Source organism: Hyposmocoma kahamanoa, unplaced genomic scaffold (assembly GCF_003589595.1).
Source record: "Hyposmocoma kahamanoa isolate Upper Pololo Valley unplaced genomic scaffold, ASM358959v1 86, whole genome shotgun sequence".
In the NCBI taxonomy this organism is placed as follows: domain Eukaryota; kingdom Metazoa; phylum Arthropoda; class Insecta; order Lepidoptera; family Cosmopterigidae; genus Hyposmocoma; species Hyposmocoma kahamanoa.
The window spans coordinates 3,349,492-3,362,061 of NW_020654289.1; the positions used below are offsets into that span (position 1 = coordinate 3,349,492).

General features: G+C 34.7%; 1 protein-coding gene across 3 annotated transcripts in view; it reads right to left on the reverse strand.

Moving 5' to 3' along the window:
* Positions 1–12,570, reverse strand: part of LOC113234682 (acetylcholine receptor subunit alpha-like 1) — a 516,505-nt gene that overhangs the window by 27,137 nt on the left and 476,798 nt on the right. For all 3 annotated transcript variants that reach the window (XM_026470117.1, XM_026470115.1, XM_026470116.1), the window contains one exon: positions 6,120–6,164. In XM_026470117.1, the coding sequence (XP_026325902.1) occupies positions 6,120–6,164 (45 nt within the window). The remainder of the gene's footprint in view (positions 1–6,119; positions 6,165–12,570) is intronic.

Genomic DNA, 12,570 nt, shown 5'->3' on the forward strand with positions numbered 1-12,570 from the left:
TATATATATATTATATATATCTATATTATTAAAAATATAGATATATATACATATATATTCAGAATATATCTTTATATATTATATATCTTAATATATGAAGATACGACTTATCATGTCTTATAATGACATTGTAACCAACGAAAAGAAAGACACGTCTTATAGAGGTACACAAAGACGTACTCACAATGCAAAAAAAACATAAACACTCGAAGGACCACTTTAGCCTATTAAATACAAAGCTAAAAATTTTTTGTTTTGAATGAAATGAAAGCAGTTTTATTTGCTTAAAACATGGTGTGAAAGATAGAACATACTATTATGGAACACATGTTTTACCTGATTAGGCATGCAATGAAAGTGCTCATTACAATTATGTATATTATTAGAGAACATCACATACATTACCACTGATCCTAAAGTAAGTAGCTAAAGCACTTGCATTACGGAAATAGGAAACAACGACGGTACCACAAACACCCAGATCCGAGACAATATAGAAAAGTTAATTTTCTACACTAAACCGGCCGAAAATCGAACCCGTAACCTCAGAGATGACGACACCATGAAAGCCGGTATGCAAGCCACTCGACTACTTGGGCCGTGAAACTGTGAACAATTTGGAAGGTAGGGAGAATATTCCCCGGTATAGTAAATGCCAAAAAACTAACGGTGTTACTATATTAATTCTTAAAATAGGTCTTCTTTTTATTTTACATTATGCAATTTTATGTCACTCAACGTTTACAAAATCAATCCGGTCAGTCATATCGTCTCTCTCTTGAGTAGGTGTTGTAATTTAATTAAACAAATGTTACAGGTACTAGTCGAGTTAGCACCTGTTCTATAAATGAGTCATATACAAAGTAGACGGACAATGAATACTGTAGAGCGGACTAAGATCGTCTTAGCTAAAACAAAATTGTTAGGTACAGCAGTTAGAGAAGAAAAGGGCTATCTATAAAGACGGCGCCAAAAAAGATCACAATAAACAATTTCAGCAGTTTAAGCGTCATTAAGGTTCATAAATGTCGTAAGTGGTTTCGTTGTAAAAACAAAATATGAAAATTGTTTTTGTTCATTAAAATTCAAAAACTTTAATAATTCTACGTTCGTGGTTAGCGAACGTTTATGCCAAGAACATTATTTGTGCTTTATAAGAGTCAACATTAATATACTCTTAACTTTGGGTTTTGACGTTTTTTAATGTTTCTCGAGTTCCTGTATTGAACGGCATAAATGAACATTGACTTTAAAGGCAAATTGACCTAGTTATTGTACTCTCTGATCTTCCTGTTTAACCTCGCCATGAGAAAAGCTTTTGCAGCTTTTCTCATGGCGAGGGAAAGGAAGGAAATGGAATCATCTCGTTCATAATGCCACGAGGAACTTTTAGAAACACGACGTTCAACAATTAAAATTATTTAGTAAAATACGACTAAAAAGAAGAAATAACATTTCTGTGATAGACGAAGAAAATTTAAGGTACTTGATTCACTCCTCAAAACAGATGTAGTTAGAAAGGACATAACTTGGCCATAAATAAGGAACAGTAAATAAAATGATCAAGGCCGTATTTGCCGACTATGTTATTACATATTAACAACATTTTGATAGTCCCTAACTTTTCTCTTTTATGGACGTAGTAGAATGGAAGACTCATTCCTGTGTTATATAAAATAGCTATAGTTTCTCAGTACCTAACCTTGAAGTTGAATCAGAAAATTTTGAGCTTGTTTTTAATTCTTATATACGTTGAATAGCAAAGGTTGTAGAATGTACCCCTGATGCACACCTTTTCTACCTTGCAATTTAAGTGGATGATGATGATAATGAATGTTTGTTACTTTTACAAAGTCTACTAGCTAACTCAACAATATTACGTTATTATTCTCTAAGTATCTTCCCACTCTATTTAAAGATCAAGTACTTTAGCGACTTCTCTTGATAATAAAAATGTTATGATAGCTGTTTACGATTTATTTATACATCTGGTAGTTTGCGAATTTGGACAATATCTGCGTTCTAGATATTTGCTACTCATAACAACGATGTAATATAAGTAGTTACTAGTAGCTTGTTTTTGAGATAATTTTATTGGACATTTACAATTATAGCTTCTTTATAAAAGTAAGACGTAGTAGTCGTCCTCGTCAAAACGAAACATTTGAGCTCAAACACAAGTCAGCTGTTGCATACAGTTGAGGAGTTCTCCCATCTCCAATCATTTAACGGAAAGTAAGTGAAATTAAATCGGATTTATTCGCGGATTTAGCGGAATATTTTCTTGAAATTTAAATGGAATCATTACTGAAGTATCCATTTATTCCAATAAAAAAAGAATCATCGAAATCTGTGTACAAATGACGGAGTAACCGCACAATATTTACACAAAAAAAAAACACTCCAATTGAGACCACACCATAACCACACGTGTTTGTGTCGTCTTAGATGACGTAGGTAGCAGTAAAACCTTCATCGTACAATAGGTTCATCATGATATTTGCCACCTTACACATTTCTACCGGCAAGCAGTAACGTAAGCATTACTGCGTTCCGGTTTTGAAGAGAAAGGGTGTTGGTGAAATTGCAGACACATGGGACTTGTCAACTTATGTCTCAAGGTGACCGGCGCCGTGGTTAAGCCCCTTTGATTTTTACAAATTAAAGTGGCACTGCAACTGCTGTGGACAGGCGTGTCGCTTGCCACCAGGCGCATCAATATTCAGAACCATATATTACATATGTACAGTCATATACATGAGATACCTGACCCCCGAAACATGCCCAAACCGACCTTTTGGTTCTGAGAGCCATCTTACGTATTGAACAAAGAAAAAATTAAAGTAGTTTCAACTTTATGGTATAAGCAACACAGTGGAGTGTTGCTTGAAGAAGATCAATATTTTTTTTTAAACTAATGCTAAATTTCGTTACTTCATGTCTAAGTAAATTGGTCGAGCGGTATGTAGAATGGACTGCCAGTTACAATACCCGTGGTTCGATTCCACGAGCACTATTTTGTTTTAACGTCATATTTTTAACAGAATTTTTTCACTTTGACAAATCACAATATTTGCTCACCAGAAATTGCCTAAGGTGGGTGGGTAGATAATATTAATAAAGTATAGGGTGGTTATGGATAGATTAACAAGTGAAGAAATCGCTCAGCAGTTTGCATACGATCGTGTCTTCTGTGATATCATATTGTTCCACGTTTCGTTTCCATTTATCTATTCAGTTTTAATTACTTTCAAGGTGTTCTTTTTTGTTTTAATATGCCGCTTAACGCTTAACGGAATTATTATATATTTATTACATATATTTAAATTATAAATTATTATTCAGTATGGACAAGATGTGCCAATCAAAGAAATTGCAAGGCGACTTCATATAGCGGTAAGTAGACTCATTATATTTTTTACAGTGCTGCAGGTGGCTTCAATTTGCAATAAGGACCACCCCATCCTTCATTATCCCACGGGTGTTATGAAACATGTTTAACGAATCATTAAAATTAAAAAATATATAAATCTAGTATTAGGCGAAATTCGAAACTACAATTATGAGGGCCTATTACGCAGTATTTATTATAAATTGCTTGTTCACAGAGAAACACTGTCAAGCTGTGGATCAATCGCCCCTGAGCGACTGGAAATGGGGAACGTAATCAGCCGGGGTCAGCACCGGTAATGTTTACCTATTTCTGCATCTAGTCGTCACCTAGGTGTTGTCAATAGCCATATTGAAGATCCCTTTGCCACTACAAAATCTTAAATTCATGAAATAATGACCAGGACCTTGTGGTGTCCATGTAGGTTCAATGCGTGGTCGAGATTTATGCTGGTCGATGTTCACAGGCATGAAAGACCGTTTACAGCAAGTCATCGATTCTGAAGGCTTTTCTTTGTGGTAATGAAGTGGTAATTGTGTAGTTTTTAATAATATATATTATAGTTATGAGTCATCGCAAAAATAATGTAAAGAGTGAGTGACGTTATTGTTGATATTGTAACATGTCTATTTACTGCACTACCTTATAATTTTGTAAAAATGCAGCCTATAAAACTATAGTTTGTTATGCAAAATGACATAACAATATTACCTATATAATATGTTTCAAATGAATAATATTGGAAAAAGTTGTGAGATGTCAAGTTGAAATCTTCAAATATAAATGCGTAAGGTATTCCATTAATTGAATGATAGTTTAAGAATTTTAACAATCAATCTACTTTAATTGTAATAAAATTAGTTTTTTAGCGTTTTGTCAATATCGATACAATTGTGGAAATTGTGTAGTAGGCTTAACAAAATACAGTGGTTACAGATACAGGCTGTAAGTATTTTAAATATGTTTACTAATTATAATTTACAAGAATAAAATATTAAAATATTTGTTGAATTACACAAGAAGGTTACTTTTATTTCATTCACTTAATGTTTGTGGAAGGTGGGGGGTTCACTTTTAGAATCTAATATTCTTAGACATTCCTCACACCTATCCAGAGGTTAAAAACAAAAAAAATACTATGTTATATAGTCATAGCTATATAATATTTTATTTTTAATGTGACTCGAACCATGCTTGCCTCAACTTACAAAGCAATCTTTATACTGCTCGGCCACGACGTCCTTATATAGCTGGTTGAAATTTGTATTCTGTATTTAAGTAAGAACTATACGTTAAAGATCAAATTGGCTTAAAAACTTTCATTAATGAGACTACCAAGGAGTCATATCAAAATAAATTTTGCGGCCCACAGGTTAAAGATTAAGTTTGTTTAACAAATTTCTCAACATTTTTGTACTCAGAACCAAGCGGTCGACAAAGTCGGCTTGGGGGGTCAGGTATCTCGTATATATAAATGTACGTATCTCCTCTTACTGTCATTTAGAGAAAACATTCAGATGTTAGGTCGTACAGTCCTTGACCTTTAACCAAAATAGAGCACAATGCTTAACAGAAGAATTTTATAAATATGCTTGACAAAATTCTTAAACAATAAAGCACACTTTTACTTATAATTAACAATAATAATAATAATATTTAAGAAGGTACTGGTTCGAATCCAACCGGATCGAAGGAATCTTAGTGTTCGATCTTCGTATTGATAATTACTACAAATTAGTGGAGTAATTTCACAAAAAATAATTGAATATCAAGGTATAACATCGTGACGTTCAATAAACTCAAAAATTACAATTTCATATTCACGCCTTCCTGTTTCCGCTCTATAGGAAATATCTCAGGTCCCGCGGCCGTGACATCGTAGAAATAAGCAAGTGAAATTTACAACCTAATAAACCGCGACAAAAATACTTTTACTGATAAGAATTATTTTATCGACCCCGCTTTGTTGATTCGCAACAAAAAAAATGTAGAAAGCGATAAAGATTTCTGTAAACATTTTATTTTAAATATATCACAGTTTTTGTCGATATTTTCAGCTAAAGCTATTTATAAAATATTCTACATTTTACGATGAATGTAATTCATACAATAAAATCACAAATTCGCATTCATTTGCGGAAAAATAAAAGAAATAAAGAGAGAGAAAAATTAAAAAGAGTGTCCAAATGTCCCATAGCGACCTTGTCAGAACGAGTGAGGTCCGGACGGGAGCAATTTGTCAATAGTACAGAAATAAGACGTGCCCCTGTTTACGTGTCGTTCCCGGGACTTCCTTCCCATTACAAATGAATGTAGTTAGGAAAAGTCACTCTCTATTGTGATATTTCGGGCGTAAGTTTGAGGAATAACATTTCTATATTTTCTTCTTGATATATATTGTCAGTTTATTGTTTACGGTTGTACGTCGATCAATGATTTCTTTGGGAGTTACTATACAGCTGAGAAATCAGAGTTCATTCTCAAACTCCGGAGTCGAGTCGATCTCGTACTGTTCAGTTTCAGAGGAACTTCCTCCCACGAACAATTGGGTTGTGGAATGAAATGGAAAAATCCCAAAGGGTTGACAATGCGCTCGTAACACCTCTGGTGTTAGCAGGTGTTCATAGGCGACTGTGTTCACTTTTCACCAGTCAGGCCGTAAGCTTGTTTGCTGCCTAAATAACATTAAAAACAATGAAACAAAAATTTCCTTTACGAAATCACTTACCTGTTCTACCCACACGTTCGTTGTCATGATTTGATTCTTAAGATTCTGAAACAAGGAAAAAAATGTTATAAATATACATAAACTCATATTGTATACAGATTCTTAGTGTGGATTAAGGATATCAGCATTGTAATGTCTTTGAAGAGATCTTTGTTTTTGTTAAAAATCTACGTATGCTTGGCCACAACCTCCTCAGATCTTCAGTCATTCTAGTCATGGGGAAACACAGATAGTGTATTCCATTACTCTATGGTAGGCATGTCCTAGAGTGGCGACGGGGAAAACGTAGTGTAAAACGCCCTGTGGAATGACGGACGCGCGAGCAAATTAGCTGCAAAACTTGCATCATACGACAATCGTTTGAAACATTTTAAGATGGCTACGCTAGAAACTGAAGAAAAGTGATTGATGTGACCTGTATCAAAAGAATTGTCTCAGGCATTATTGATTGTCCTTTTGTGTTAAATTACCCAAGGTTACTTTTCATTCACTTAATGTTTGTGGAAGGTGGGGTTCACTTTGAGAATCTAATATTCTTAGACATTCCTTACACCTATCCCGACGTCAAAAACAAAAAAATACAATATTACATAATAAATAGCTAAATATATAAATAAATATATTTTATTTTTAAAGTGACTCGAACCATGCTTGCCTCAATTTGCAAAGCAATCCTTGTACCGTTTGGCCACGACGGCGTTACAAAAGTTGTTTGACATTTGTGTTCTGTATCTAGTCAGAACCATACGTTAAAGATCAAATTGGGTTAAAAACTTTCTTAAAATGTCATTCAGTAATGAGACGACCAGAGAGTCATACCAAAATAAATTGTACGGCTCACAGGTTAAAGATTAAGTTTGTTTAACAATTTTCTCCACATTTTTGTGCTTAGAACCAAAAGGTCCACAAAGTCGGCTTGGGTGGTCAGGTATCTTGTGTATATGACGGTACTCATTGCTGTGAGAGCCTGATTAAATAAATTAAATAAATAAATGAGAAATGTTGCCGGCAGCGGCTAAAGGCGGCGCAGGATCGGGAGAGTTGGCGTGCTCAAGAGGAGTGCTTATGTATAGTAGTGGATGCGTGTGAGCTGATGATAAACGGTAGTCATTAGGAAGAATAATACAATCTCAGACGCTTTTACAACGAAATTGTCCGATTTCTAACTTAAGTCTTAAGGCGCTCGTATGGATATTACCTAACAGAGCTATGGTAATCATTAAAGACAACGTTGATCCTATGTTTGTGTATTAATCACCCAATCCATGAATGAAACCAAATGGTACCTTTTAATAATGTGTACTACCTACTGTTAAATTCGAAACAAAACATTCCGTCTCACATCTGACCTTTCACGAAGAGGGCATCAAACCAAAACAATGCGAAGCACCCATGTCATTTTTGCTGACACTAACCGGTAAATAGGTGTGTGCGGTTAAGCAAAACTTTTGTCCCTTGAATATTTAAAGATATTTATCCTGTTGAGTAAACTTTTTTCAAATGGCAGGGTGCGTGGAATGCGATAACAAAATCATAATGGACTTAAAACGAGGGAGCGTTTGAGTACGGTACAATAGATATTAAGTAGTTTCGGTTTCATCATAGACATGTTATTCACAGCTATTAACGGAAGTAATTTAATTTTAAAGAATAGATAAATAAAGGCGCATAGATATGATGGAGAACAAGTTAGGTCTCGCGAAATGATAACATCATTGACACAGCATAGAAGGAAAGATTGAAGAAACACACGATGGGAGAAGTCCGAAGAAAATTTATATTGTCCAGATAAAAGTAAAAGTGATGTAATGTTTGTATAAGAAAGTTCAATAGAAAGCATACAGCAAAGATAATTGGAAGTTGCTACCCCGATAAGCATGTCAGATTTAACTAGAAGAAGAAGATGAGTGGACGAAGAACGATACTTTTGTTTCATGAATAGTAACAACCGTTGTCCCGAATACCCTTATAAATAATTCATACTTTTTGTTTTCGAAAGTTAGTTTTAGGTACTTATTATATATATATCAAAGATATTAAACGGGCTTGTCGCAGTTTATAAAACGTGTATTCAAGGTCTACAACGAAAACTAAAAAAGAATTTAAAAAAGTTTCTATCTTCCTTACCACAGCTCCTAATTCACTGTATTTCTTTGACTTAAACGTTAAAGCGCTTTAAGAGTTGAATTCACAAAACACTCCCCAAAGAATCCGCAATAGCACCATTCAGCAGATGTAGCATTCTTTAAGACTTGTTACAGCGGAATTTTATCGACTGCAGTCCGGTAATTAAAACTAAAGGAATCCCAAAGTTGGTACAAACAATGAAAGTTGGCAGAGTGGTAGAACTGTGAGTAATGTTAGCAACATTGGAATCCGGATTGTTAGTGTTTGTTTAGTAATGGCATGAGAGAATTTTGTTTGTGTTATTTATGTATCATTTATTTTCAATTAGTGCTCTATATTAAAGTTATTAAAGTACCTTAACATTCATTTTGAATATTATATCAGACATTGTTTAAATAATATTAAGATTATTGAATATCACGATTTTTACTACCATGACATGAAATTATTTTTTGTGAAATTGCTCCACTAGTTTATTCTAATACGACTCTATTAATACCAAGATCGAACACTGAGAAAGATTCCTTTTATGCGGCTAGATACAAATCAGTGCCTTCAGCATGCCGTGCCCGACGCTCTCCCAACTGAGCTACGCAATGAACCAGCAGACCTTACAAATTTTTCTAAGTGTATATAGCGCCATCTTTAAGAAATATATGAAAGTTTTTCTTCACTCAGCCAGGTTCCTTTGCAGCTACCATTGGCTGACTAGATATCTAAATTGTTGTACATTTTGTATTATGCTTCAGATCTTATTACAAGTTAATTATGTGTAATTGGACATTTTAATGTTGATGTCTCAAACAAAGAAATCTGAAACACAATATAAGCGAACATTTGATGATAATAATATGTAATTACGAATACTAAATCTAAAACGCAAGTTGTTTTACAATATGAATAAAGGATCGACTATTATTTAATAAAATACAGCTTTGAACAAAAATCCGAAGATTCTTTGGATTTCGTAACAATCAGTCTGTCTATAAAACAAAATGGAATTTCACTTTGCGGATCTGATTTCTTTCGGAAATGGTTTTAATCGGTACTTCCATTGGCGTATTTATTTTGCTAGGATTCTTTATTTTACTGGTTTTGGTTTAAATTTTACTGTTGTGAAAATGCTGAAGAGGAAATTTCCTTCAGATACAAGCACAGGACGTTTAAAATTCTCTTTGCCTTATGTAATATTTTTATATATAGTAATTTTTGTATTTGTCTTTTTATGTTTTCCAGGAGATCATTTTGTGGACTTACTATCTGAGTTTTACTTGAAACTCCTGTAAATTGTTATAATACGCAATTCACGACAATTGACATCCTACCACGACCTGACACGTATAAATTACAAAAATCAATTATTTACTCAAATACAACCAATTCAATTAATCAACTTAATGCAATAGTAAACAAGGTGCAAAGTGCTGCGGTAAATGAAGGCAAGTGGGAGTTCATTTAACTTTATAATTGCCTGCCCGGCAGTCACGTCCACGTCACTGTTGCGAAATTTGGTTTGTTCAGAGGGATTTATTTTTGAAGCACTTATGCTGATGAGTTTTTATGTAAAAATATTGCTGAAACTTCCAAATCGACAAAATAAACATTAAATTCGTAAACAGCAGAACCATGACGTACAATCATGACAGCATTGACTTGTAAAGGCGACTTCCCCACGGTCCGTGATTTAACACATCACCTCGTAGAAATTTGCTCTCGTGGGCTAAGGGTAGAGGCCCATCTTGAGTGAAAAGCATCTGCAGCGGTACATGGATCAATGCATAGCGAAATACAGGCGAGATCGGTGCCTGGCAATGGATTGTCATTCTATAATCATTTAATTATTAAAAAGAAAGGGTGTGTCCGGTCGTTGGCCGTGAGAGGGATCTGTAAAATCATGGACCGTGGTAAGCCGCCTTATAACAGCATTCGATTGTTGCAGAGCAAAAATAAATTTAATTTAACAAAAATGGTTTGCCTATCTACCTTTTCCAACGTCTAGTCAGTAACTATACAATAGAAAACGCTAAAAGCATTTTGGGCACTCTACTCTCTAATTTTTATCTATCTTATTCCTTTGTCTCGTTTGTAGAGAGTGCGAACCCTCGTCGACCTCATCGTGACTTATCAAGTGAAATAGAAAATTAAAATTTTACTGAAGAATATTGAAAAGTTTTAATAACTAGTTTGGTGGCGCAGCGGTCAATACGCTGGTAGGCACTAAATGAGGAGATACCAGGTTCATGTGCCGGTAACATCAACTTAAGAACGAAACAATACTTAACATCATACTAAAAATACTAAGATGGTGGATGAAAATAAAAAATTAAACCGAGAGACATAATAGATATGATGACGCAGATTAATTTTTTCATGAAAAATAGTGACAGACATAGCATTAATACGACGAATAAAAATTAACTAGTTGTTCTTGACAGTCGTCTTCATAAAGTCTCAAATTCATTTAAGGAACAATGTGTATGTACGCTTCTATAATAATAATTCCGATCGATATTCAAAATTTGCCATTTATGAGGTTTGAAACTATAGCGAAACAGAAACTTTATACTAAAGGATGGAGGACAAAAATCCGTGGTAGTGACCCATTTAGTTCTTACAGATAGTCTCGATCTAAGATGATTAAATTAATTGCTGTAATGATAATAGTATCCAAATGTATATTTACAAGAGCAACCCTTAGAGTTTCTTGCTCATTCTTCTCAGGGGAACCTGTCTTACGAATGAGCAGTAGAGTTTATCAGTATAACGATTTTAAGTGTAATTTCCTTACCTATGAAATAAATAATATTTGACTTTGATGAAAATATCAAATTAGATATCACGGAATTAATTTCTGACTGCGAAACCACAGGTTCCTGTGCTTATCTATTTATCCCTTATTGTCTTGTATTCTGCCTGTGTTATTCAACCTATAATGAAATCAAATGCTGCGGCATTAAGACTGGAACGAAACTGGCAAATTGTGTCGTCCATTCTGACATTCTCAGCTAGTGTCGTGAAAAGAACCAACTGTCGTTACGAATTCTAAGGAATTCATTATTCAAGCGTAACGACAGCTGGTTCTTCTTCTTACACTTCCTATGCTATTGTGGTTTTGTATATCGGAAGCAATCAACTGTTTCGAACAAAAGCTGTGTGCCACCGTGCGGTTCCCGCTCATTCAAATGTTACCCAAATTCTTAAAACTCACACCGGCTGCTATCGTGAAGGAAGAAACACGTGTAGTACTTTGGTATTAATTTATGAAGAGTAGAATAGGCCGGGAATGTAATTGGAGTAAATACTAATAAATAGTATAGTTAGGTACGTAAGTGGGCAAACACCATATGAGCTTTTACTGTTATCTAGGTTCTAGTGACTGGTCGATGGCGGTATATTCTTTGATCACCAATGGGCAGCAGCGTCGGGGGTGCAAAAGACAATGCCCTGCAATTTCAAGGCTTTAACTCAACAATGAACTGCACAATATTAAATGGCTCACACAGGAGTCCAGCAGTGGATTACAAGAGGTTAATGATAATTATTTATGTCACCTTATAATTAAAACCAAAATTGATGGCGGCGGTCTCCCTAAACCGGTATTACCCGTATCATATTGTTCCAATCTCGCTTTGACAATTATTTATTTTGGTAAATTAAAATAAGGTGGAGACGATGCGGATGGAATTGACAACGGCAAACGGCCAGGTAATCAAAGAAAAGCATTACAGACGAGTGAAGTATAATATTGTTGCCTCTTTAATATAATCATTTTAACGAGATCCAAGTATTTGCAAGCGATTATTACACAGCTATATCGACACGATCTCGTAAACGGTAAACGGGACATAAAAACTGTGACGATTTGTTTTGACAGGCTCGTACGATTAGAACGATTTCAATGTTATGGAGGTGTTCATGGTTCAAATGGTATATAAAACGCTTTTGTCCAACAAAAGCGATATGCTTTTATAGCGGTCCAAGGATTTATCGTTAAACATTGAACGTGGAAAAACTTTCCGTTTTATACGAAGACCAGCTTGAATTGACAGCAACATGTGTCAGCCCGTGGGTAAAGACATCTTGGGATTGGTTTTAAAATGGGCTTATAGTAGGTGATACAGGTTAGTTTCCAAAATTAAAGTCGTAGGGTATAGAATGATAGAAGCAAATGTGGACAGCAGAGGTTGACGAGAACGATCAAAAATAAGTTGCTTTGACGTAATCAAAGGAAAAATATAGCCACGACGGAAGGACAAAGTAAACGCTTTACTAAAAACAGATAAGTGGTTATAACCTCGAAATTTAAGTGAGAGTATTACTCCTG